Raw genomic sequence first — 27,414 nt, 5'->3', positions numbered from 1 at the left:
ATGCATAAATGGAAAAACAAACTGATGTTTCTCTCTTCCTCGCTCTCTGAAACAACAAATGGATATTTCCCCCTCTCTCTAAATTCATTAAACAAAACTGAAAAGGAAAAAGCGGTTTTCACTAGATTCTATAGACCTTAAAAAAAATAATTATGATACTCAAGAAATTTATGGCAATATGAAAATTCAGATCATGTTAAGAACTCTTAGAAGTAGCTCAACAATACACAGGAATAGGAACTATTATTAAATTTTTATTGTATTTTAATCATGGACAAAAATCCTTTGCAGCTAAATGCCATCAAGAGGTGCCAGCCCCTCCACCCCCACTCCCTCGTCTGGGGTGGTCTCAGGACTTGCTTTGAACAGGCAGCATGCGGTAGTCCTAAGGCTTCGATTTTGCGCCCCCGAGGTCACTGCCGAGGGAGCGGATCACGCCTACCGGAGGGGATTCTGAAACGTAGCTCAGTCTCGTTTGTCATCACACTTCTCAGTTACACGGAGCAGAGCACATTCAGGAAAACTGAGGTTGGCCGAAACACACGCAGAAACTGGAGGGCTCGGTCCACAGCCCAAGGACGCTGGAACTGGACACAGCAGCCACCAGGTCCCCACAGCCCTTCAGGGGCCACCAGTGGGACTCCCACCTTAGCTCCTACACCAACGGCCAGCTGCCTTTGTCTTAAAGATCAACCCCCCAGGGCAGACTCCAGCTTTTTTCCAAGCCAGGGCACAAGCCTCAGCTTCCAAATGGCCAGTCTGGTCAGCACTGGCCAGTCACTTCCAATTTCTGGAGGTCTGGAGTCATCTCCAGCAGGGGCGACTCATCTAAATGGTGACTCTGGGCACGTTGAGCTCAGCACTCTGGGATCCCTCTCCTGCAGACCTACCCTCTAGGACCTGTGGCAGCCTGTGACCACCAGCTGTGCCATGGAACCTGACACCCTGTGGAGCCAGGAAGTCCCTGCAGCAGCCACTGCGCAGGTCCCCTTGGCACCAGCTTGTGTGTGTTGAGTGCTGCTCACCAACTCCCTCTGCTCAGGGCTCTTCTGATGGCAGCGGCCACTCGACCACACAGCGCGGGCAGAAGTGCTAGACGGTCGGCGCCCACAAAAACAGCCCTCAGTGCAGGTGCGGAGATGCCCCTTGGACAGTAACTGATGGGTGCACTATGCAACCTCCCAGAAGTCCCTGGTGGGACTGAGCCCCACCTGCCCAGTCTATCGCTCCCCTGGCTCTGAGCTCAGGAAGAGATGTGTACTTTATGCCCTCTAGGCCTGAATAAACACTTGGCAAGTGCTGGCATGGCAGGAGGAAAAGGCCTGTCCCCATGTCCATGCAGCAGGAGACAAGAATGGCTGTGGCAGTTAGCAAGGGAAGAAGGGGTGACCTTGGCCCTAGAGACAGGCCCTTCCTTGTCACACTTGGTGACGCCGAGGCACAGAGGACTGGTGTTTCTGCCCAGCCAGCTCTCCAGAGCCCACAAGTGTTGAAGGCAGGAATCAAAGCCTGGTGTACACAGTCTTTATTTATTGTGAGTCCTAATGTCCAGAGACCAGGTCCACGTTCAAGGCCCTCAGGACCTTGTAACTGGCCACTCTTCAGGGCTGGGGACATTAAGTGGCCAGTCACTCCTGTCCAGTTTTCCTACAGTCCAGAGTCCTCAGGAGGCAGAAAGTGGCTGTGCCTGTTGGAAAAAAACACAACATCACATACCAGCCTCTCTTCATGACTGGCCCTGGGGCCGCCATGGGGAGGCTGCCCTTGCAGAGCCCATGAACACGGAACCTAGTGAACTGTCACTGGGAGCAGGGAAGGCAGCTTTGCCGTAGGTACTGAACACCTGCTGTGTGCCTGGCATTGCTACGGGTACTGGGGACTGAGCATGGGATGCGCCAGGCACAGAACTCTGACTCTAGGGAGGGACTGACAACAAATGAACAAAAACATTTCAGCTGATATCTACAAAGAAAACAAAGTCGGGGTAGAGAGGTGAGGGGGCGGATATCAGTGACACTTTAAATCGGTGGCTACATGAACACGAGGTGTTCCAACAGCATGTTTTACGAGATGAGGACATGTTGGTTGCTTGCCCCAGGAGGGAAGAAACAACTGGTCCTGAGATGGGACCGTGAGGTCCTTACTATTCAGATGCTAAAAAACTTGAAAGAAACATCACCAACACGTGACTAAGAAACCAGCCTGAACAGTATGTGATCATTACTGAATGATACCGGAAAAGAATCAAAAGTCTTTTCTACTAGCAGCTGTTGGGACTTGAACCTTTCACTTATCCCTGTCTCATAAAAACACAAGGCTGCAGGTCCTGGGAACAGGGCCTCTGTCCCGTCTTTAGCAAGAACTCCTCTGAAACAGGTGATGGGAGGGCTGTGGTTACAAAGCAGTGCCACGTAAGCCATATGAGGGAGCTCAAGGACTGTGGGAGTCCGCTGTAGGGATGGGCCACTGGGGGAGGTTTTCTGAGAGGTGACATCTAAGCTGGAGTAGGAATCAGCCAGCAGCACTAGGTGACATCCAAGCAAAAGAGAACAGCTGGATAAAAGCCTGGCAGCAGGACAGACATGGGCTCCAGTAAGTGCCCGTTTCCTGGGGCTGGAACACAGGGCTCGAGATGGGGGATGAGGGCCCAGAGGCAGCACCGAGTTGACACCGGCCTGTGGGAAGGTTTTTAAGTACAGCAAAACAGTCAGACTTCCTCGGAACACTCGGGGACCATCACAGCGAATGAATGGGTTGGAAGGAGTAAGAGGAGCACGGAAGGGGATGAATGCCTCTCTCCTGGGAGCAAGAAGGGAAGACGGGGCCATAGGGACAGAGATGGGCAGAAGAGAGAGTGACAGAGAGGCTGGTGGACAGGTGACCTTTGCCTTTGGAGCTCACAGTCTTGTAAACAACTAAACCAGGGTTTCTCAATTTTTTTTCAGTATTGCACCCCCCCAAGAAGTACTTTTAGACATTTATTTTAAACTGTGACCATCCATGAAATTCTAATACTATAAATATACTATATCTGTTTATATACCATATATATTATAAGGAGACCTTTTAACCCATCCTAATGTCCTGCCAGGATCAAACCACAACCCAGGTATGTGCCCTGACAGCAACCGAACCCACAAGCTTTTGGTGTGTGGAAGGATGCTCCAACCAACCGAGCCACCCAACCAAGGCCAGTTGTCAGTTCTTAAGTGCTCTCCTGCCATTGTGCAAAGGCAGGTACCCAAGGATTCAGGGAGGCCAGGGGGACAGTGGGATAGATGTCCTAGGAGGCATGTGGCTGGCCTAAAGCAGGGGCTGAGACTGGGGCAAGAAGTGACAATGCTGTGGATTCTGGATGCACAACAAGGTCCGTGCTGGGAGGGTAGGGCTGAGGGTGACACCAGGTCTTTACCTGCACAGTTGCGGATGGGCTCGGAGGCTGCACTTGCTCAGCACACTGCAAGAAGCTGCGCATGTGCTCCGCACAGTTGCCCACAGCTGCCTCATTCTGCCGTAGACACTGCTCGAAGGCCTCAAAGGGCTCCGCGCAGGCCTGGCGGATCTGTCGGATGACTGGGCTGCGGAGAGGGTACCTTAGGCGTCTAGGTTTCCGCTGAACTGTCTGCCCCACCCCACTGTCCACCCTTCCCTCCCCCACCTGCGTGGCCTGCCCCAGATCTACCCACCTCCAACACCCCTGAAATGCCCTTGGCACTGCCCGCCCCCATACTCCCACTACCCACCCAATAACCCCTCCCCCACACTATCCCCAAACTGCCAACCTCGCGATAGCCACCTCTCCACTGTCCGAGCTACCTACCCCTGCACTGCCCTCCTCCCCGCACTGTCCCACACTCACTGGTTGGAGGTGCATCGAGCGATGTTCATCTTGAGGTGGTGACAGTCCCGCTGCCAGGACTCGGGCTTGGCGGCCACACATTGGCCGTATTGGTCCAGCTCCCGGCCGCAGTAGCGGGCAGTGACCTCCAGGGCCGCCTGCCTGTGGGACATGCGGGTAAGGGGGTTCTGACCTGGGTCCAGGTAGGGGTAGAGGGTGCTCTGGGCTGGGTCCCCTAGTCTGGCGGGTCCCGGAACAGGGCCCGCAGGTGCCGGGCTGTGGAGCGGGCTGGGGGCTTCGGGGTAGGTGGTGGGGGCCCTTAGTCAGGTCTGGTTACTCTAAGGCGAGCTTAGGGTCCTAGCAGAGGGTCCTGCAGCCCAGTCATTTCCTCGCGGGGCCTTAGAAGTAGGACCCAGAGCTCTGGGAGGGCCTGGGAGCCACAGGTGGGTGTCGGGGCCTAGAGTCCAGGTAAAGCTCTTAGAACGGGGGCACTGGAGGGGCACTGGAGGCCCTGAGGGGTCACAGGGTCCTCGGGACACTATGTAGAAGCGCTGGATAAGGCTGGGGAGCGGGTTTGTCTAGAAGATCCTATATACAGGGGAGCTCTTGGGACTGGTCTGGAGGGCAGCACAGGGCCAGGGTCTGGAACGAATCTGTGGGCCTGTTGCGGAGCTCTGGGGTGCCGGGCAGATCAGAAAGGCTCAAGAGAAAAGGTGGGGTGACGGGGGGGGGGGAGGAGGCGGAACGTGACGCTCCAAGGCCGGGCTTGGAGTCCTGCGGGCGGCGTGGGTGTGAGAGTGGACCTCAAAGTCCCAGGTTCCAAAGAGGGGGCGGGGCCTGGACATGTGGGTAGCGGGTAACGGAGCTGAGTCTGGAGGTTGGAGCTCCGAATAACAAGAGGCCAATCCTCCTCCCAGGTCCCGGTCACCGAAAAGGGGAAGGTGTGCGCGGCAAGCCCAAGGAGGCGCTCCCGCTACTCACATGTCAGGAAGCGTGCAGGAGAATCAGTCGGGAAGGAGCGCCCAGCCCTTTCCGGTGTCAGGTTGTCATAGCGGGCCCTCTGGCCTTTTCAGCCAGTAGCACTGCAGCCCAGCTGCCCTACCCACTTTCAGCGCCAACCCTTCGCAGCGGCTCTCTGACTCTACTTCCGCCCAGACCTGCAATGGCAGCTCCCTGCTAATCACTTCCGGTCCGGCTGCAACGACAGTGCCGCTGGCCCAGTGGCCCCAGCCATTTCTTTTCCGGCTTTGCCATGGTGGTCCCCAGACTCCGCCGGAAGTAAATACTGGGTGGCACGGCATTTCTTCCGCACCAGGCAACGCTCAGCCCTGCGAGTCCCTGTGGACTGGACCACAATCACACAAGGTCCCAGACACCCGACTGGAGTCTAGCGGCCCACCCCTCAACAACTTGCGCTCCCGGCTTGGCGTGGGAGAGGCAACCACACACCGATGTTTCTCTTTTTCCCTTCCCTTCTAAAAACAAATAAAATCTTAAAAACAAAACCACATTGAGACAGCACTACACACCTATCAGAACAGCTAAAATAAAGCACAGGGGCACCATCAAGTGCTGGTCAGGATGTAGAAGAAATGATCATTCATTGCTGGTGGGTGGGAATGTAAAATGGTTCAGCCACTTCAGAAAACAGTTTGGCAGTTTCTTCTAAAACAACACACCACTACCACATGACCTGGCAATTTCATTCTTAGACATCTGTCCCAGAGAAACAAAAATGTATGTTCACACAAAAACTGTGCCTGAGTGTTCAGAGCAGCTTTATGTATAACCACCAAAAACTGGAAACAAGCAAATTGTGTTCCTACAGGTAACTGGTGGAACCACCCCAAGGAGAACTACACAGCAGCAAAAAGGAATGAATGACTGATGTTCTATACAATCGCTTCATTGCATCTCAAGGCAACTATGTTGAGCGGAAGGCCAATCTCAAAAGCTCACAACTATGATTCTATTTATATAATATTCTTATAAATTAGAAATAGAATTAGACATGAGAGACAGATTCTTAGTTGCCAGAAATTAAAGATGGGTTTGGGGTGGGGACAGCTGTAAGGCAGGAGAGCACACGGCAGAGTCTGTGGAAATGCAGCATCTCTGCCTTGACTGCGGTGGTCACGCCCATCTGCACAAAAGTGAACAGACTGTACACACATGCACAAATGAGTGCGTGTGAAAGGGTGAAAAGTGGCCAAACTCTGTAAATTGTCTCAATGTCAACCTTGCAGTTGTGAATCTATAATTTTAAAATAAAAGCTAGAAATTTTTTTTTATGTTTTTACCATTTTTGGTGCTGCTAAAAAATCTGAAGAAAATTGAACAATAGATGTCAGCTGAGGGATTGTGAGGCAGGCAGACTGGAATAGGGTGGGAAAATCTAGTTGGGATTCTACTAACATAGAGGGAGGTGTCAGCTAAAACATCAAGGTCTTTTTCCTAATTTTTTTCACATTTCATGAAGCAAAACCAGGATATACCTTGAATGGATATTTCTCAGGCTAGCCCTATCTGCCCCATAATTAGTGACAGACACCTAAAGCCAGACTCAGAAAATCATCATCTCAGGAGGTTTTTAACTTATATAACATCTTATACTTGGCCCAAGTGTATATAAAGCCATCTACTGCCAACATCGTTTATAACAGCCAAGAACGCAACAGCCCAAATAAATGTCCATCAACAGAGTACAGAACAATGAAATACAAAGTGACATACACAGAAAAGGAAAGAACGGCCACTGGGTTTTAGAGACATCGTATGAAAAAATAATGTGAAATAGCTCAACACATTTGTAGTATTTACTACATGTTGAAATGACATTCTGGCTATATTACATTTAATAAAATGCAGTATTAATGTTATTTGTTATGGAAACAACCTAAATATCCATCAAGAGGTAAATGGATGAAAAAATGTACTATAAACACACAATGGATAATTCAGCCTTACAAAGGTAATGCTGCCATCTGCCTAACTTCGATGAACTTAGAGGACACTATGCCGAGCGGAACAAGCCAGTCAACAGAAGGCTGAGGAGCGCAGGAACTCACCTCTGCGAGGCACCTAAAATAGTCAAACTCACATGAGCAGCAGAATGGTGGTTACGAGGGGCTGGCAGGAGACAGAAACGGGGAATTGCTGTTCAGTGGGTAGAAAGCACTAGTACACAGTGAGTGTCCACAGCTCTGCTCGCAGCACCGTGTAATAATCCTGTATTGGTTCACCTAAAAATTCCCTCAGAGGGCAGATGTCAAGTTTAGTGTTCACAAATAATAAAAGCTAGAAAACACGCAAAAAATATATAAAAAACAAAACAAAAACAATTCAAAGGGGCACAGGAAGTTTTCCGAGGTGATATTTATTACCCCAACTGGTGAAGGGAACACTAAAGATGCGCAGTGTTTGGTACAATTACACTTCAGTAAAGCTGTCTAAAAATATTTCTACCTTTTGTTTTTACTCCAATGTGGACGCTGGAAAACACAAACCACACACGGCTGACACCACGTTTGCACTCTCAATCTCTCTGACGGACAGTGAGAGGTTGACAGTCACTGCCTGTGAAAGCAGCAGAGTAAGAACCTGGGGTTAGAAACTTCCCCCCGTTCATCCTATTTATCAGTGTGGAAATTGTGAACAAATACAATGAAAATCAACTTCAGTGGTTACTACCGGAGAGACTCAGAACCTTGAATTCTTGGTTGCCAGGTCTTACCTGAGAGCTCTAGCAACCCTGACAAAAATTCAGAGTAACCCAGCAACACCTTCACTGAAGTGACATTTTGTTTTAACCTGACAGAACGCCGAACCCAAAAGGCCACATGAAATTAAACGACATCCAGTTTGACTTTGATGTTCATAGCTGCCAGTTCAGCTACAAAATACCGGAAAACGTAAGGCACAGAAACGGTGTCGACAGTGTCACTGCGATTACACACGGTACAGTTGTATTTCCGGTTGCGCATGGCTGACCACGACGGGGGTGGCTTCTCCAACAGCGGAGAGAGCAAACTGCCACACTTCACACACACGTGGGCTACTGACCGGTCAGAACAGTTGAAGAGGCGGTCGTGAAGGAGGAAAGAAGTTCCATGAGCTAAAAGAGCGTCCCGCTCCATTTCCCCAAAGCGGATCCCGCCCTGCACATTCCTCCCCCCAATGGGCTGGTTAGTGACTCTGTCCCTGGCTCCTGTGGTTCGGACCTGGAATTTGTCTGAGACCATGTGGCGTAACCGTTGGTAATAAACTACGCCTATGAAAATGTCTGCCTCCAGTTCCAGCCCACTGATGCCACTGTACAGCCTCTCGGTGCCATAGTAGTTGTAGCCAGCAGCCTTCAACATCTCGCCGAAGTATTCCAAGGCTGAGTTCTCCTCTGAAAAGATGAAGGGTGTGGCATCGTGACAGAGACCATGCAGAGCTGCAGACTTGCCGGCCATGCTCTCTATTAACATACCAATCGTCATTCGGGAGGGGAACCCGTGAGGGTTGAACAGAATGTCTGGGGCCATCCCGCTTTCGGTAAAGGGCATGTCCTCGGCTGGCCACAGCCTGCTCAGGATGCCCTTCTGACCGTGACGGCTGGCAAACTTGTCTCCGATGGTTGGGTTCCGAGGGATTCTCACCGTGATGCAAACACACTTGAATTTCCCACTGCCGGTGTCATTACTACACACTTTGATGTTATCCACAATACAATTTTCTTTACTCCTAGGAAAAATTAAACCATACAAAAGGTCAAACCATTTCTCTAAACTTACACAGGTATGTAAGCTTTATATATAATTAGTGTTTCATAAAGGGCATTTGCAAAACTTATTCTTAACTCTCTTCTCTAATATGAACACAGTTGGTATCCCTAAGAGTATCTATGAATAGGGTTGCTGGTCGGGTTCACTACAGAACTCTGGTCCTTAGAACAACTATTACGAAACTGGTATGAAGACCTACTGTTAAAACCCCTTTTAGAGATATAAAATAAGCTAAAAAATTATTTATTAACTCAACATTTTAGCTAGGAAACATTCCTAATATGCATGAGAGAGATGGTCAAGTCTGAATAATATGCTTTTAAACTAAACCAGAACTCTCATCAATTATAATAGACAAGTAGCAAAGCAGAGGCAGCACAACAGACAGCAACTTTGTCTCATTATGTAAATACCCATTCACTTACGACTGCATCAGTGACTGAGCTACCCTCCTATTTCTCCAAAAAGTCTCCTGTTAAAAGATTACTTTCAACAACTTCCAGCAATTTCACTGAGAAATGGCCTTCAACATGAGCAGCACGGCTTACTTGTAGAACATCACGGAGCTCTCCCCGGTGTTGAGGTTTACATAGCTGTAATACGGATCCCCGTACTGCAGCTGGGCTCCAATAAACGGCAAGCCATCACCATCTAACTTCTGCACAGTCCGCGGGTCACCAGGCTTGACTCCAAACACCAAACTGTCATCTCCTTGTTTAATTTTTTCAGAGAGATCTATGAACTCAGACTTGTAGACACTTCCATGGGCAAAGCCTCGTTCCCAAGAAGCCTTATTCACAATCTGTGAGGTCAAAGAATCAAGGGAGTGAAGAAAAATGAGGATTTTCGAAATAAAACTGATCAGAATTGTACTCGGTTTAGGTTAACTGGCATTCCATTTAAAAACTATGCACATTTTGCTGGCCACCCACCCGAACTGCCAAAGCCCAGACACTTGCTTCTAAATGGCCTAAAACGCGCACAAACACAAAAGGCAGGAGTAGCCAAGTCTACTTCACATTCACTCCGCCTCTACTCAACCTCACACTCAAATGCGCCCCAAGTACACCTATCTGCATGTTCAGGGCGTAACCCTCAAGGCCGCCACTTTCCACTCAGACCCGGAACTGACCACTGAACAGAACACTCCCGTGCCAAGTACTAGGCACCCAGGGACAAGAAATAGTCCTCCAGTGACCTCACAGTAAAGAAAATAGTAAAATGCTAAAAGAACAGACCATTCTTGGCCAAACTTACCATGGCATCTTCCATGTCATAGCCCGTGTAGGAAATCACAGCCACAACGGCGTTGGTCCCAATGGGGTAGTTGTCCATGTCATAGTGGTCGTACATGCAGGGCCTCACCAAGGGGCTTTGTGGGGTCTGAAGGCGATAGAGCTTATTATCGGATCGGTCTTGATAAGTGAGAAGTGGGAAACCCATAGTTTGCTTACCTACAAAGGGAGAAACACCTTAGCAATTCGTTTCTCCCCTTGATTATAAAGTGATGCACAGAACTGGGAACAAGGGAACATTCACAGGAGGGGAATGAACAAATCAGTCAAGCGGTTACATTTACAGCGTGACCATGAACGACGCATCTGTGTCACAACCAGACCAGGAAAACAGTGCTGAGAGGGAAAAAGGATGAGATGTGTTTAACATGATGCCATTTACACATATTTGTAACACACCCCAAGCAATTCTACGCCCCGTCTACGGACATGTGTAATATAACAGAAGGGGGCAGGGATGTAAAGGGTACAAACACTACAGGGTATTACTTGGGGAGAGAAGACGTAAAAGGGGACAGTAACCATCATTTAATTACTTTCTTATACACACATACAGGGCAAAATGTGAATATTTGTTAATTCTGGGTACTGCCATACAGGGGGTATTAAGACTCTTTGTAGCACTTTATAGTATCGATTCGACACAAATGATTTTAAAAACTAAAATAAATATGCATGCATAGTGGAGTTATTTAAAATATAGAAAAGGAGACTGCCAGCAGTAGAGGATTCTTTCTACACAACCACTTTCAATATGTAATTAATAAGACCCAGAAAAAACAAAACAAAACCAACCACATACACATACATACCACCTGAAAGTCGGAACAGGAACCAAAAGCAGTCAGAAACTGGAGAGGAATTTACATTTGGGCAGAAGGAACTGCACCGGGTGGGTTTCTAGGTCAGTTGTTGATGTTATTGTTATTATTTGGCCTATTGGCCCACTCAGGGTAGTGGCTACAACTGAGACAGAAAGCCCCAGTCTGACTGACTTTAAGAGCCAGCAACTGAAAAGGGGGTAAATTTCAGAAAGGACAGAACCACACAGGAAAAGCCTGAAATTCTTTATATGAACTGATCCCAGATCGCCGGTGGAGTCCTGCACAGGGCATGCATGGGACCTTTCCAAGCAGCCCTCAAGAGCGACTTCAGCTGCTGTGTTCAGCTAAGTTATCTACCATTAAATCTAAAATCCCACACTCTTCAAAGGAACGTAACAGAATCCATGGTCTTTAAAACATACCATTCATTCACAATGTCCATGATATGATCCAGTATTATTACCACTGGACATAAAAGACACAGGAAACTATTTTGAGAATTGACCATACTAAAAAAAAAATGCAATGAATGACCACATCCCGAGATGACCCAGACATTGGAATCAGCAGACAATGACTTTACAACACCCACTGCATAACTACTCAAAGATATAAAGGAAAACATGTTCACAATGAAGATAATAATCTCAGAGAAAATTAAAACCATAAAAAAGAAATAAATGGAAATTCTGGAAAATGAAATATCTGAAATGGAACAAAAAGTCTGAACATGATGACAGATCAATAAAAATGATTCAATCTGAAGAGAAATAAAAAGATGGAAAAAGAGAACAGAAACCCATTGACTCATGGGACATTAAAAGTTTAACATACATGATACATAACTGAAATCCTGGGACAGAGAGAATGGTGCAGAAGCATTATTTTTAGAAATAATGGCAGAAAACTTTACAAATTTATTAAGGTTTTTAAAAAACAGATTTAAGAAGGCCAGCAAACCCCAGGCAAGACAAACTCAAAGATTGTCTTATGTAGGTATACCATAGTCATTCTGCTATTAACCAAAAATAAAGAGAAAACTTAAGGACAGAGGAAAAATAACATAATACATACAGGGAAACAACCTACAACCACTGACTGCTAATTAGAAATGAGAGACCAACAGTAGACAGCCAATCTAGTATTTTGTGTGTGGGGAAAAGTCCTGTCAAATCAGAATTGTATACCCAGTTCCTCCAAGGGAAGAGGAAATAAAGATAAGTATTTCAAAGAAATAAAAACTAAGAGAATTTGTAGCCAGCAACCTGCAACTGTAACAAATGTTGAAGGAAGTTTTCAGGCCAAAGGGAAATTACACTCCAGGAAAACGAAACCACAGTTTTTGATACAGTTAGTCAAAGACTGAATAAGGACTATGAAACAGTACGGTAATGTCAGGCCGGAACGAACAGCACTGGAGAGAGAATGATGCGGGCGGCTTGTAGCCGTCAAAAACGGAATCACAACGTCTCAACAAACTCAAGTCGTCGAACATTTTACAAACACTACCCTTTTCTTCAAAAATGTTAGTAACGAGAAAGACAATGAAAGGCTGAAGTTCTGTTCTAACTTAAAGGAGACTAAAGAGACAATACAATTAACTATGAGGTGTAACCTTGGACTAGACGCTACACAGGAAAAAACTGCCATAAACCCTATTTTGGTACAACTGGTCAACGTCTGAATAAGGACTATAAAATGGTGTGATAATGGCAATGTGAAATTTCCTGGCTTTAATAATTGCCCACGGTTACACGAGCGAACATCCTCGTTAGGGAATACACACTGAAACATTTAGGGTTAAGAGGCACCAGGCCTGCAACTTACCTTCAAGTGGAAACAGTACGAATGGGGCAAATATTGACAACATGTCAGTAAGGGTTTATGGAGTTCTTTGTACCAGTCTCACAAGTTTTCTCTGAGCTTGAAATTATTTCGAAGTAAAACAAGTTATACACACTTCTCTTCTGGAAGTGTGCCTGCCAGCATGCCCAAGCCACCTTACCCATCTGGCACTGGTACATATTCCTCGGACTCTGGTTGTGGTCGGAGAAAGGGATGAAGTTGGCAATGACACTCAGCAGGCTGTGAGGGAAGAGCTCTTGGTGGGTGGTCACTCCAGCAAAGACCTCGTTCTCAAAGACAGCAATATTCATGAAGAGCTGGAGAGGAAGGCCGAACGCTCACATGTTAACTATCTCTCTGAGGTCAGCACTCAAGTCTGGAGAGGAAACCTTCCCCACCCGGCACACTGGACACTGCAGGAGCCCCAGGAAGCCTCCAGTCAGCACTACCACATGCCTTACACATATTACAAATCTACCCTGGACCCACTGTGAAGGGGGAGTGAAAGAAAGAAATGTTTAAGCAGGACAAGCCGCAGTCTCGCAACAGCGGAGATGGAGGCGAAGACTGTGAGTGCATCTAAGGGAACAGTTCAGCTGCAGCACCCGAGGCAGAGCCGGGTGCAAGGAGCTCGGGCAGCTGGGTAGGATGGAAAGGGCAGGCAACACAACACCACCTCTCAAGGGTCAACACTTTGGTGTGAGTGGAGTGGGGAGCATGTGAAAACTGCTTCCAGTTGGTCACAGAGGAAGCAGAAGGAAGTTTTCGCTTTCTTTCAAATGCTGAATTGTTACTATACGGTAACACTTTTAAAAAGCAACAGTTGAAGTCTGTGGAAGTTGCCTATGACATGATTACATACACCCACCGAACACACAGTCCACACACCTGCTCCATAGTTCCAATCAGCTCTTCTTTGCCTAATTCCAAGTTTTGCACAGGCCGCACCAGCCGACAAGGAGTGGTGAAAAGGAACAGTCCTGGGTACAGACTTGGTTTTCCTGTTATGGGCACAAGGGCCACTTCCATCCAGGGAGGAATTCTTTTTTCTCTCAACACCTGTTTTCAACAAAAAAAGAGTTCAAACCAAGACAAGTGATGCGTTTTACATCTATCCCTTGCCTCCCGGGAAGCTGGCAGAATGGGGAAGGAGGTCAAATACGAAAAGAAGTATCTGAAGAATTTACATTAGTTACGCAGGTAACAAACACAGTGCCCTACCAGCCACAACCCCTCATAGAATGCCACTCGCCCCACACCCACAGCTGGCAAAAGCTCTACCTTCTGGGGGCTCAGCTCCACTATCAGGCAAACCGGTACTGGTTTAAAGACTGAGACTGCGGGAAAACGTAAACCAAGAATGTGCATGCAGACATACTAACTGAAATTCTACTCTCTGATGTATAAAATACAGATTACTGGTTTTATTTTTAAATGTATTTAATGAAAGGCCCTTCCACTTGGGAATTAAAAAGCAAAAGAACCTTCTATTAGTTAACTCCTGGGCGGAAGAAAAAATACAAACCAAAATTACAGATATCTGAAAAAAAATAAGAAAACCTATATATCAGAACACACTACAATAAAAATTTAAAAAATGAATGTATGTGAATTAAATTCTTAAAAGTTAAAAAAAAGTATAGGTAAAGAAACTATAATAAAGATAAAACCTGAAATTATGGGTCTACTTTGCATACGTCTAGGAAACCAAGATGAAATGGAGAAAACGGAGTCGCCAGAAGAAACCTCAGTAGAGATAGAAAGCTTAAAGAAGACGGATTTCCACATTAAAAATAAAGACGCCAAAGAAAGCATCAGATGGTCTCATGGGGGTTCCCAATGTTCCCCAAACTGCTCCAGAGCAGTGAAAACTTAAGGAAAACTCCTTCATTCTTTTGACAAAATGGAGATTTAAAAAATCTTCATAAATTAGTACAAGAAACTATCGATGTTTCTTAAATAAAGAACACAACATGATCAAGTAGAATTTATTCCAGTAATTTAAGATTCATTGTTCACCACTATTATTAGGGAATGAATTAATACAATTCACCTAATATGTCTAAGGGAAAGATCTTACAATTTTTCCACAAAGATGCCAAAAAATTAAACACAATCTCAGATGACACAATTCCACTTCCAGATATACACTCAAAAAAATCGAAAGCAGGGACTCAAACAAATGTGCACACCCATGTCCCAGGCAGCACGACTCACAGCAGCCAAAAGGCGGGGCAACCCGAGTGCCCCTCGGCGGAAGACTGTGGAGCACACTGTGCTCTACACGAGGTACTGGGAGGCGGGGGAGGGCGGATGGGGAGTTGCTGTGCAACGACACCAAGTCCCAGCTTGGGCCCCGTGAAAGTCCGGAGGATGCACAACAGTATGAACGTACTTAATGTCACTGAACTGCATGCACTTGAAAATGGCTAAAATGGTAAATTTTATGTACAGTTACAAAAACAAAACACACCCAACCCTACAGAGACCAGGGTAGAGAGTCAAATCTGATATAATGAGAGAATCGAAATAAACAATAGTAACAGAATACTCACAAAATAAAACAAGCATCTATAAAATCCCCGCAGATGTATACAAATGAACAAATAAATACACGGGGGCGAAAGGAAAGCTCTCCCACACAGAATGGCAGCAAACAGAACAAATGACGGGGCACCCGTAACAGCCGTCATTAACTCGGCAGAGAATCGCAACGGCACAGTAACAATTCTGCAGAGGCCGCATCACATCAACCACTGGATGGGAATTTGACGAGGGAAAGAAAAGGGCTTCCAAATCCTCTCCACGAATTACTGGTCAGAGAAAACCTGTAATAATACAGTACATTACCTAAAAAACACAGCCTCGAAGTGATCAGACACGAACATCACTGGTCACAGAACAAGCCGACATGACAGCCTCCTGACATGGCATCATAAGGAAGTGACACCTAACCGTGAATTAGGGGACAGTCTGCACAACAGTTGCCTGTACTCTTAAAAAAAGTCAACACACGAAAGGCTAAGGAACTGTCGCAGGCCGAAGGAGAATGCAGAGGCATGACAACATGTAACACAGGATTCTGCGGTCGTCCCAGACCAGAGAAAGAAGCTCTGAAGGCCATTACCGAGACAACTGGTGTAATCTGAGCGTGAGCTGTGGACTCTGCCAACCTGACTCTCCCGGATGATAAAGTGCTGTGGCTACTGCAGAGGAAAAGTTCTTGCTGTAAAATACACTGCAGTGTTCGCGGAAAAGGGGACATGTCTGCACACTACCATCAAATGGATCAGAAGAAAAAATGTACATGTTTATAAAGAGCCAAAAAATGGTAACAATTGGTGGATCTGAGCAATGGGCATATCGGAGTTCTCTGTGCTGTCCGAACACCTTTTAAGTGTAAATTATATCAAAGTAAGACAATTTCAAAAACTAAAAACCACCGTATTTTGCCGTATATAATGCGTGCCCACATTCTGTGTGCATTATACACGGGAATATTATACACATGTATAACGCACATCCTTACTTTCCCCTCAAAAATTTGGGCAAAAAAGTGCGCATTATACATTACAAAATCCAGGTTAAAACAAAAAAAAACACAAAACAAACAAAACAACCCCCCACCCGGAAACTTAAATGGAATAAAACAGAGCATGAACTACAGTTCATCCAACTGCCACAGAACAAGTCTCCTAACAGCTAAGACCCTTGTTAGAAGGAAATCCCAAAGAACGCCATTCTCCTCGACTTTTTAATACATGTTCAAGACCAAGAAGGCAACAGGGGATGACTTATATTTCACTGAAATATAAAGTTCATGTCTGAGGTCCCCTACATGCCACTAGAATTCACGAAGAAGTAAAAATTTGTTAGGTAGCAGACTACGGCCTTAGTGAAACTACTAAAGTAACAAAGAGAAGTGGACAGGTCAAATACCTGTCACTGACCCCAACCCCCGAGGTCAGTACCAGGGGACGCGAGGCACTTTCAGAATCAGCTTCCAGCCCCAGTCCTGCGAGCACTCTAGAATGCCCTGGGGCTACCTCCACAACTAGACTTGGACTGAAACCTAAGATCAAGGGAGGAACAATTCACAAAGACTCAAGTTCACCTTAAAATGCCGGAGAGAAGCTGCCACGCTGGGAGCGAGCTCCTTATCCACCCAGCCAATCATGACGCCGTCCAGCAGGACAGGGTAGCACTCAGCGTGAGGTCGGTGTGGCGTTCCGTCAACTGGAGTAACCCCTGGGGAAGGCACAGACAGGGTCATAACCAGGATGCCCTTTCCACCGTTAGAAATTCCTTCCAGGTGGGTCCACAGCTCTACCGTCATTTTAGATATCTAGTCATCTTGTCTCTGAACCAGAATGTTTTTATATTTCTGAGGTAAGGTTCCAAGTCATATCAGTAAGGACACACGAGAACTCGTGACTCCGGCCTGTGGGGAGACCAGCAGGGACAGGTGTGCAGGAGGCTTTCCTTGTACACCTTTTGTATTTCATTTCTGAGCCATGAAAACATAATACCTTTGCCCAATAATTGAACTAACTTGACCGCTGTTATTCAGAGTCCGTATTGGCAAATTTGCTGACTTGCCAAAATTTATTTGTAACCCCAGTACCAATAACTAATGGTGCTTTGGGGGTCACTCAGGACAACACTGCACCACCACACGCACCCCCAGCGGCAGTCCAGCGTGTCTTCCTGTCCCCGCTGACTGCAAACAAGCCCGCCTGGCCTCCTGCTCAGTGCCACGTGCGCAGCGCTCGTGCTGCTGTTGGAGGGTTTCACTGATTACGTGGCCCCCCGAGCGCAGAGCTGCGCAGTGTGGCTGAGCACAGGCTGCGTGTGCCCCACGAGGAAAGCACGTGATAGAGCAGCATACGGTGCTACTGGCTGAGACCTCGATGTAGTGACCCACAATGAACAGAGACAGAAAACAAAGCTGTGTGTCAACTCATAACAAAAATGTTGTGCCCGGAGGCTCATAGGAGCTGAACCTCTATTCCTGGTGGGAGCAGTGGCTCTTCCCTACATTCACGGTTAGTTTTGACTTTATAGAACAGAAGTACCACAGGCATCAAGAAGCAACTGTAATTAAGTAAAAAAAAAAGAGTACTTGTCCACAATCCATAAATACCTTCTGAACACCGCAAGGGTACGAAGTATCACAGGTTACCCACTTGGTGTTAGGTATTTTCCATTCTGTCTTCTTTCCCAGTCCAGAGCCTTTCCACTTCCTCAGCATGGGATACTCTCTCCACCTCTCCACATTTTTTCCTCCTTCTACCCTCTCCTACACTCTGACAGTTTAGTCACTGGCAGCAAACAAAATGATTCTTTTCCTTGGAGAGAGAGAACCTGCAAACTACACTGATTACGACCTCTCCATCTGGAGCATTTGTGAATTACTTTCCCTGGGGATCCCTTCTGAAAGGCCATGGCCTACCTGGCAGTAATACTTTTAAGCAGAAATTTGACCCAATGCTCTTCTAGTAGCTTAAGAATGTCTGCCACCTGCCCTGGCTGGTGTGGCTCAGTGATTGAGTGCCGGCCTGTGAACCAAAGGGTCGCTGGCTTGACTCCCAGTCAGGGCACGTGCCGGGGCTGTGGGCCCAATTCCTGCACAGAAGAGTAAAACAACTCCTGCAGGAATTCTCTGCTCAGCCCCAAGGCAGTGTAACTTCACAGCGTCACCCTGTGAAAACGCACACCCAACCAGACTGTTACCCCGCCACATACCCAGGTTGCAGAGCAGAGCTGGACTAGAGGCCGTGTACACAAACTGTGTGACGACCTCACATGTGGCAGTTAAGTGGTTCATCAAACCACAGGGCTCCCCATCAGGGGTGTGCACGGGACAAAGGAAACCCCAAGACTCCGGTAGCAGCCTGCGCACTGTGGTGGTCCTCATCTTGGCAAAGTCAGCCCCTCTGTGCACACAGCGGAAGTGGGAGAGATAGCGGACGAAGTTCAGCTTATCAGCCACAACACAAAGTCCAGAATCTTGCAGGAAGCCAAGGCCTTAATAAAACAAAAGTCATTTAAAAACACGCTAAATTTAACAAAAAACAATTTTTCCTAGAGGCTCTGATGACAAACCTCAGAGCACATTATAAATCACAGAGTGGGTTATTACAAAGTTTACTAGTTCAGATGAACAGGAATACTTTACAAAAAGCAGTAAAAATCTCCAGGTTTCACAAACTGTATCAGCCCTGACTGGTTCCCTATCTCCTCCACAGCCTCCACTGTGGGGAAACTGTGAAAAGATAACAAAATAGTAAGAAATTACATGGGATTCATCAGACAGGGCTGGGTAATATTCTAGCAGTCATGAGTTCTAAAAGAAACTGTATTAGTTTCATCTGTTTAAAAATGCCTATTTCTGGGCCCTCAGTTGCCGCTTTTAAGTTTTCCAGGCCATTCCGATGGAAGTGGTTCAGGGAAGGGCAGGTGTAAGCACCCTCTCAGACCACCTGTGCAGGCGGAGTTTCCTCAGATCATTACAGTTGGATTTAAGCCACTCAGGCACCTGTCAAAAGCTCTTCAGACTGATAACACATCTGTCAAAACTTACGACATGAAACCTGCCTTTAGAAGTTCACCTATTTAAATAGAACCTCTCGCAGGGTAAAAATCTACATTAAGCAAATAATTTGAAAAACAAAACTAAAATGAACAGCAATTTTTTGAAGCCTATCTATTTAGTTTCACCTGTTTTAGAACGCAGATTCCCAGTAGCAAGAAGATATTCAAACGGTTTTGTAAGGTCTGTCCCCAGATTTAAAATCTTCATCAAATTTTCAGTGTTTATAGACATATTGGTCTTCTGAGCCTTCTTGTCTAAACCTATTTTAATAGATACTAACCATGCTTCCATTTTTTCCTGAAATGAAAAAAAATTAAAGTTTACTTGAAAGGCTACACTAAAATTACCAGTAACAGAAAACTTCTGCCTGTTACCAATTTTTATCAGGGAAATTCTAGGCTGCTGAAAATTTTGAATCTCATTTTATGTCCAGAGCAGACAGAAACAAAAGTATTTACCTCTCAGTAAGAATTTAAATAAGAACTTCTCACTAGATAGAGAGCTGGGACATTTTTAATTTAGTCTTCTCCATCTTTCATCCCACTATGTTATCTCTTGGACTAAATCATTTTAGGGCTAATATTCAACATACGAAATGCCACCAGACCAAGTTATGAAACTGCTCTCCACACACACGCACACGGCTCTCGTTACTGACAGCAACTACGCTCTGTAACATGCTGTGAACACTGAATTAGCGAGCGCTAAGCCAGGGGCGTCCAACTCATTTTCACCGGGGGCCACATCAGCCTTGCAGCTGCCTTCAAAGGGCTGAATGTAATTTCAACTCCTTAATAGTTAAGCAGTAGTTACATTTATACAGTCCTAAAATTATTTCGGCCCTTTGAGGGCAACCGCGAGGCTGATGTGGCCCCCGGTGAAAATGAGTTGGACCCCCTGCACAAAGCCGTTACTCCTCAGTGCACACAGGATTAGGTTCCTGAAATCCCCCAGTCACAACATTCTTGTCAACTGACCAATATATAAGCTTGTTTCATGTGTGTTTCTGATGGGAGACACCTTGCTTTATGATGCTGATTCACTACCATCGAACTCACAGCCAGCAGCATTTTACCCCTCCGTGCAAGTCTGCAGAGGACCATCAGTCTGCCAGCACGGACACCGGGTTACAAGAAAATCTCCGTGAGCAGGGGAGGTTGGAAACAGGGACTCTGCAAACGAGGGGACTGTGCACTATATGTACACAGGCTGCTTACATTTTATCATCAGTGTCAGGCCCAAGATTTGATGTTGTCTTTACTTGGCTCACATAAAAATGTCAGACATTTCTGAACCCGGTACGAGCCAGGATGTTTGATTAAGTACCTTACTGGTAGATAAATAGAAAGTGGAAAAAGGAGATGATATACGTTGCCAAAGCGAGAAATTACAATCATGCAGGAAACAACATCACCAGATGCTGTCACCCCGACCACAGAGGCACTCAGGGCCCGGCTGAGAGCCGCACGCACCCACCTTCAGAAACATGAGGAAGAGCTGCCCAGGTGTAAGCACTTCCTGATTCACCAAACTGTCAGGATTGTCCTCCATGCACTCTCCTTTGGCCAAAGCAAACAGCTTCCGGGTCATGAGACAAAGTATATAAAACTTTTCAGTATTAGATTTCAAGTGGATACAGATGCACTGGCTGTCAAAATAGAAAGAAAAAGCTGATGATTGATGCAGAGGCTACTGCTACTTGCCATTCTACTAACCAGGGCCCCCAATCCATGTTTACTTAAAAGTTCTTACTCATATTCACAAAATCCCTTTTTATCTTACAGGCAGTATCAGCAAAAGAACAGGACACAGTCACAAACAAGGTCTAGAGCTGTGTGGGCCAACGTGGTAGTGACAACCCACACAGGCAACTCAAGTCTCAGTGAACTAAACGGAATAAAATTAAGAATTCAGTTTCTCAGTTGCACGGGCCATTCAAGTGCTCGACACAGCCCATGACCGTGGACTGGACCACACCGATTTAGAGCAGGTCACTGACGACAGAGCCCTTGCCTTGGGAAATAAAGGAACACGATGCCTACAACTTTTAAACGGAAAGAAAAACATTTATGTGTAGAGAGGCAAAGCAATGTAATAAGTGTTAACAGTCAGTCAGCGTTAAGTATCCAATGTACTATTTTTGCAGCAATTCTGGAAGTTCAAAGTTATTCAAAATAAAAGTTAAAAAGTACATTAGAATAAAATGATACTACCACAAAACCAGAGAAAGGTGGAGACAGCCGCTGCTTCGCTGGACCAGAATTCTACCGGCAGGTCCATTGGGATTCCCAGAGGACTCCTCAGCCCCGACTACATCAGCACAAAGGACCAGTAACCCCTCCCTCCCCTGCCACCAGAACCAGTTCAGGCAAAAGCACACATACTCAAACAGACACTTGGCGGCTTGTTCGTCTGAGTACCAGTCAGGAAGACCGAGTTTGACCCTGAAGCGTTCACCCAGATAGTCAAGGACCTGTTTTTGTGTGGAGCAGCCCTCATCCATTACAATTCTTAACATCTGAGAAACCGAGTTCCTAAAGAAAGAGTTGTCTTCTTTTCCTTTGATGAGCTCCTGAAAGATCTGGTAATCGGAAAAGCTGACAAGTGCCTAGAACAGAAAAGAGATTTTCTTTTGAATCGCTAACAATAACTAAACCATCCAATTCATTCAGTAACATGTCTTTTTTGTTTTTCAACACCCAAGAAAAATGAGCACTCCACTATGGCTAACCTGAAGGGCACTGCTTTTCAGAGAGACACCACGATGCCCCCGTGTCCCTCACCACCTGGAATTCACAACCTCGCACAGTCTCCTCCCACACCAAATCACAGCCTACGTGACTAAGAGAATGTGGCAAAACGTCAACATACCACTCTCTAGGCCAGGTCACAAAGGCCAATGTGGCTTCCCCTTCGTTTCCTTGGTTAACTCTCTGGGGAAGACGGCTGCCCCAAGCAGCCTATATGGGAAGGCCCAGCGGACAGGAACTGAGACCTCCAGCCAGGAAGGAACCACCTTAGAAGTGTATTCTTCAGCCCTGGCCCGGCCTTCTACACAACTGCAGCCCCTCCTGACACTGCCCTGCCACCTAGAGACCCGGTCAGAGCTGCCCATACTCCTGACCAAAGAAACTGGGAGAGAGGAATATTCACGGAGGTGTTTTCAACCACTGAATTGCAAGGCAATGTGGCGCAGAGCAGCAGGCAGCTAGTATAGCTCTGATAAGGAGAACCTGTTCATTCTACACAGGCTATGACTTCCGATGACTCTTTCCTGACAAAAGACATATATTCAGTAAGTCACACCTTAAGTGCAAATCCCAAAGGAAGAAAGAATAACTCTTTCTGGTAAATAAAGTTCAACATAACCGTGCCATTTTCCAAGTAGTGGAGGTTCATATTGACGGCAGAATGTTCTTCCCTCACACAGTGCATTGACACTCCTGTTGGAACAGAACGAAAGCAGAAACTCAGTAACACTATAACTGCTTCAGTTATTTTATTCGGAATTATCTTTACCCTCTTAGAAATAATTAGAGCTAAATCATTAAGTGTAGCCAAGACTGGCAACCAAAAATATCTCTAGACCAGGGACGTCAAACTCATTTTCACCAGGGGCAACATCAGCCTCACAGTTGCCTTCACAGGGCGGAAATAATTTTATGACTGTATAAATGTAACTACTCCTTAACTGTTAAGGAGCTGAAGTTACATTCGGCCCTTTGAAGGCAACTGTGAGGCTGACGTGGCTTCCAATAAAAATGAGTTTGACACCCCTGCTCTAGACCTTGCCAAATTTCCCCTGGGGTGCAAAATCTCCCTCAGAGGCCAGGCGGCTGTCAACCAGAGACCCCCAGGGGGGTACCATGGCGCCTGAACCAGAAAACTTCTGAGGCCCACACTCACCTCTGGCCAAGTCAGGCCAGCCCTCAGCTTCAGATGCAAGAACATAAATACACATCCTTTCAGTTTGAAAGGCAACAGAAAGTAGGTTTGCTACTATGAAATCTTAACACAGAAATGCTTAACACAAAAACAAAAATTTATACATAGGGGTGGGCAAAAGTAGGTTTATAGTTGTAAGTACATGAGATAGTTTATTCTTGTACGATTATTAATTATTGTATTATTTTCCATACAAACAACTGTAAACCTACTTTGGTCCATCCTGTATATGAGAGAAAAAATATCACAGACTCTGTTTAGATACGTCTCCTTTTTAAAATTTTTATTTTTGTAAGAGATTTTACTTATTTATTTTCAGAGACAGGAGAAGGGAGGGGAAAAGAGAGGAAGGGAAACATCAATGTGCAAGAGAAACATCAGTTGGTTGCCTCTCACAGTCCCCCAACCAGACACCTGGCCTGCATTGAACCGGCGACCCTTTGCTTTGTGGCACCATGCCCAACTCACTGAGCCACACCATCAGGGCACATCTCCTTTAAAAACAAAAAGGTTTAAAAGTTTTCTAAAAGAACATTTTAAAAATCACTACAACTTACCATACTGAGTATAGCCAGGTCCCCTGGCTTTCCATTTTGGTCTGATCATCGCAATGGGGAAATTTCTCCGAGGCATAATCAACATTCGGATGACCTTTTCAATGCCATTGACTATGAAATAGCCTCCCATTTCCTACCAAAGAGATGAATTATAATTTGGTAAACAAATATAACTAACTGTAAATATGAAACTGACCTAGTGCAAACACCAACTCCACTCCCAGCAGACCCAGGGCAACGTGCAGGAGAGGAGGAACACGCAGGGGAAAGAGGCCACGGATCCCTGGGAAACTGGCAGTGTGTAAATTAAGTCTTCTCAAGTACATGAGGAGGTCTAGAAGCCGGGGAGAAAGTATGGAAGGAAGTCAGGGGACTTTCTCTACCAGACGGGTTTGATCTAACTTGCCTTTCTGTTTCCTGAAAGGACTTTAGTCTTCACATGACATTAAACAAACAAACAAATTATTGCAAAGAAAAGTCTAAAAATGAAAATAGTAACCATTTTCCTTCCAGACAAGTATGGTTTCCCAAATAAGTTTAAAAACTGATGACCGTATGAAAGCCCCGGAAACCAGAAATTCAAATTAACAGAAAAATATTTTTAATCCCTCCAGTATATATCACATTTCTGTAATAAAGAAAGAGCTACTATGAAGCAGGCACATCACACTATGTGCTCTATGTTATCATACCGTTTAACCTCATAACAAGGAGTAAGATAGCTACTGTGCCCATTCTTAGGGGAGGAAACAGGCTTAGGGAAACTAACTTCCTAAAGCCGTACAACTGGTAAGTGTGGCAGCTGAGTGTCAAACCCAGATCTGACACCAAAACCTTCTTCCCGGCAGATAACAGTCTCTATTGTAGGCAGTCTGCATGTATTGGATTGCTTCAACACGATCCTGCAAAGCCGCCTAACACAACTAAAAAAAGAAATGCGAAGGGAAGGCATACGAAGCATTTAATATGCTCACAGAATCTTACTGTCTGTAAAGCAGGTATTTTGGATGTTTTGTGGTTTAAGATGGTTTTAAAAACAAAATACGTCTCTAAATATATACCATTCAGAAAATTAGGGGAGAAAACCTACCAATTTTTTCCCAATAATAATATTATCCGCTAGCTGCAGAGCCAGTTTTTCATGCAGTGCCCCATCTGAAACTCATTATGAGCCGTGCACAGTAGGCAGACAAGATATATACACCCCATTTTAACTACCCACAATTGGAGGCAGAGAAAGAAAATGACTCCCACTGGCAAGCTTCACATCTTCTCACTCCCAGCTCGGGCCCCTTCTATTGTCACCTGGCCATTCAATGCCCTGGACCCCTGAAATTACCTCTGGTTCCTCGTGGTGCTCAATGAGGGCTTTTGGAGACAGGCCGTACAAGTTGCAAAGCTTGGACTTCACCATGATGGGAACATAACCAAGAAACTGCTTAATGGTTCCTTTTGAGATTCCATTCACTGCCCAGCTGATATCAGCCTAAATGAAAACAAATTAGTTACAAAAAAAGAAAAATATCTCGATCTACAAGAAGAAACGAATACTTTAAAAGAGAAAGAAGACTATATATTAGATGACCTTATGTTTCAGATTTAAAAGCTGGGATCTCTTGGACAACAGTACTAAGCAAGCAGAATTCTGGCTACATTTTATGGGACACCAGTATTCTCAGACATGTACAGTGTGAGTCGCACAGTCACTTGCACTCACCGTCAACTTTCCCCGGTACGTACTCCTCCGGCCCCGGCATTCTGCAGGATAAACGTTGAGCTCTTTGCAGATGCTCCCTTTGGGGACTGTGGGGGGACTGATGACAGCATCCACAATAGTAAGAGAGATCCGCTCATCTTTGAAAGCAAATTCAAACGGAGGTATAGCCTGAAATACAATTTGCACTATTAATTGCTTGCATATCCAAGGTACCTTTTCACCAATACCATGAATTTTCTACAAATATTGTTGCCTAAAATGCTAATGTGACACATACAAAAAGACAGTTAAAGCTACATCCAGTCTACTCATACCCTCACTATGAACCAAAACCCATAAGGCATTAAATCACATTACCATGTGTCAGATTCTTGGGTAGACGCTAGGAATACTATTGTGTACAGAACAAAGCTCTCCTCTGAATCAAGAAATGCCTTCTCTCTTCTTACCTTGTACCCTCCACATGCATAGCAAGACTGGCGGGACTGCTGCTAACAGAGCAAGGATATGGAAGCATCAAGTGATTCAGGACCCAACATTCTAATGCCATTCTTTAGGCTGATATTTGCACATTTCATTCTGCGTGCTCTTTTACTTAAGCTGGAGCCACGCAAAGAGAAAGGTGCTATCACGGTGGGTTTTTCCCTTCCACAGAATCTGCTTTTCTAACCCCTGGGGAAAGTTTTGCTGTTCCCCTGCGCTCTTCTACTTATTAACTATGAACACTCCATTACGGTTGAAGCTCAACCCATACGGGCCACTTACTCTCACAGTAACCACTGTCCTACAAAACACTATGGTTCCCAATCCCATATAAATTCAGGAATCTCAAATACATCTCCTCGTCAACTTGAGCTCATGCCGGGCGCTGAGTCTGGCACGATCAATAAGCACAGCTATTTGGGATTACGGTATACTGTGATCTCACAGCCTTCTCATCTGTCTGGAACCCTGTCCCGCCTGCTCCCCACTCCACCTCCTGGGTCTCCCCTTCCCCCGTCTCCCACCCGCCGCCCGCCTCCAGCTCCTCCGGGCCCTCTCCTCCACTCGACTAGAGGCGCCAGAGAGCACCGAGCTGCTGGGAGCCAGGAGGTGCCGCACTCACCTGCACCGCGTGGCTGAGCCCCTCGCGCACCGCGTAGTTGAAGGACTCGACGTGCGCCTGCGTCAGCTCCTGCAGCGCCGGCTTCTGCTGCTCCCGCGGGACCCCATAAGAGGGATCCGTCAAGTGCTTGAGGCTGGGCGCGCTGGGCAAGCCCCGCCACCGGCCGCCAGGATCCATGGAACAGTGCACGCCAGCCGCCAGCGTGCCTGCCCAGCGCCGGAAGGAGGAACAGTGCCTACAGCCTGTGGGAAAATGCAGCTCCTCTGTTTCCGCCGGATCTTAGCCCGTTCATTTTATAGGGCCGACTTGGAACAGAGACCGTGGAGTGAAGGGGCCGGTTTGAAACTGTACCGAGACCGAGTGCGTCCCTCGCAACTCAGTATTCCCCTGTGACTCTCGTTTGCTCCATCAGTCAGGGCCCGAGGACACTAGTCTGCAAAGGTCCCCCTCATTCCCCGAGACCGCTTTCCGACTGTTGCTGGTGCGGACCCTGGACGGACCACACCATCCTGGCTTCGAGAGAAAAGTTGGCTGACTGCTCTGTCAGCCCAACTCGAGTTGCAGAGGCAGTTCCAAGAAATGGTCTGCCCTCGCTGCCAGTTTAGCCCCCCTCGTCTTGTAGGCGGGGTCCTGGGGGAGGGGGTACGGCACCGTCCAAGGGGTCCCCAACCTTTTTGGCACCAGGGACCGGTTTCATGGTAGACAAGGTTTCCACATGGGGTGGGGGTGGGGGATGGTTTCAGGATGATTCAAGCGCATTACATTTATTGTGCACTTTATTTCTACTATTATTACATTGTGATATATGATGAAATGATTATACAACTCACCATAATGCAGAAGCAGTGGGAGCCCTGAGCTTGTTTCCCTTTGACTAGACGGTCCCATGGGGCGGGCGGGGAGGTGAGAATCTGTATTTGCAGC

General features: G+C 46.4%; 2 protein-coding genes across 2 annotated transcripts; both read right to left on the bottom strand.

The window, feature by feature from the left end:
* Positions 1–1,508: 1,508 nt before the first annotated feature.
* Positions 1,509–4,975, bottom strand: CHCHD5 (coiled-coil-helix-coiled-coil-helix domain containing 5). The gene is made up of 4 exons (XM_024558552.3): positions 4,820–4,975; positions 3,860–4,000; positions 3,413–3,578; positions 1,509–1,687 (listed from the first exon to the last, which is right to left on the bottom strand). Coding segments are annotated over exons 1-4 (333 nt in total). The 5' UTR covers positions 4,822–4,975; the 3' UTR covers positions 1,509–1,663.
* A 2,220-nt stretch (positions 4,976–7,195) lies between these two features.
* Positions 7,196–26,741, bottom strand: POLR1B (RNA polymerase I subunit B). The gene is made up of 15 exons (XM_024558545.4): positions 26,491–26,741; positions 25,386–25,553; positions 25,008–25,154; positions 23,669–23,801; positions 22,473–22,609; positions 21,551–21,774; positions 20,643–20,814; positions 19,292–19,463; positions 18,317–18,598; positions 16,686–16,819; positions 13,460–13,630; positions 12,732–12,888; positions 9,865–10,061; positions 9,156–9,409; positions 7,196–8,566 (listed from the first exon to the last, which is right to left on the bottom strand). Exons 1-15 carry the CDS (start codon positions 26,665–26,667, stop codon positions 7,684–7,686), a joined length of 3,408 nt encoding a protein of 1,135 aa, XP_024414313.2. The 5' UTR covers positions 26,668–26,741; the 3' UTR covers positions 7,196–7,683.
* Between the last annotated feature and the right edge of the window lie 673 nt (positions 26,742–27,414).

The sequence above is a fragment of the Desmodus rotundus genome, chromosome 5 (genome assembly GCF_022682495.2).
Source record: "Desmodus rotundus isolate HL8 chromosome 5, HLdesRot8A.1, whole genome shotgun sequence".
Lineage (NCBI taxonomy): Eukaryota > Metazoa > Chordata > Mammalia > Chiroptera > Phyllostomidae > Desmodus > Desmodus rotundus.
The sequence above is the reverse complement of the archived record's forward strand: the minus strand, read 5'-3'. Positions and strand labels throughout refer to the sequence as shown.

Coding starts and splice junctions, on each gene's coding strand:
- CHCHD5 (XM_024558552.3), bottom strand. Junction 3,579..3,859: donor GCTCGATGCACCTCCAACCA/GTGAGTGTGGGA, acceptor CCCTCTCCGCAG/CCCAGTCATCCGACAGATCC. Junction 1,688..3,412: donor GCCCATCCGCAACTGTGCAG/GTAAAGACCTGG, acceptor TTTTTCCAACAG/GCACAGCCACTTTCTGCCTC.
- POLR1B (XM_024558545.4), bottom strand. CDS start 26,667: ATGGATCCTGGCGGCCGGTGGCGGGGCTTGCCCAGCGCGCCCAGCCTC. Junction 21,775..22,472: donor CTTTGGGATTTGCACTTAAG/GTGTGACTTACT, acceptor TTTCTGTTCTAG/GCACTTGTCAGCTTTTCCGA. Junction 10,062..12,731: donor TATGTACCAGTGCCAGATGG/GTAAGGTGGCTT, acceptor CTCCCTTTGTAG/GTAAGCAAACTATGGGTTTC.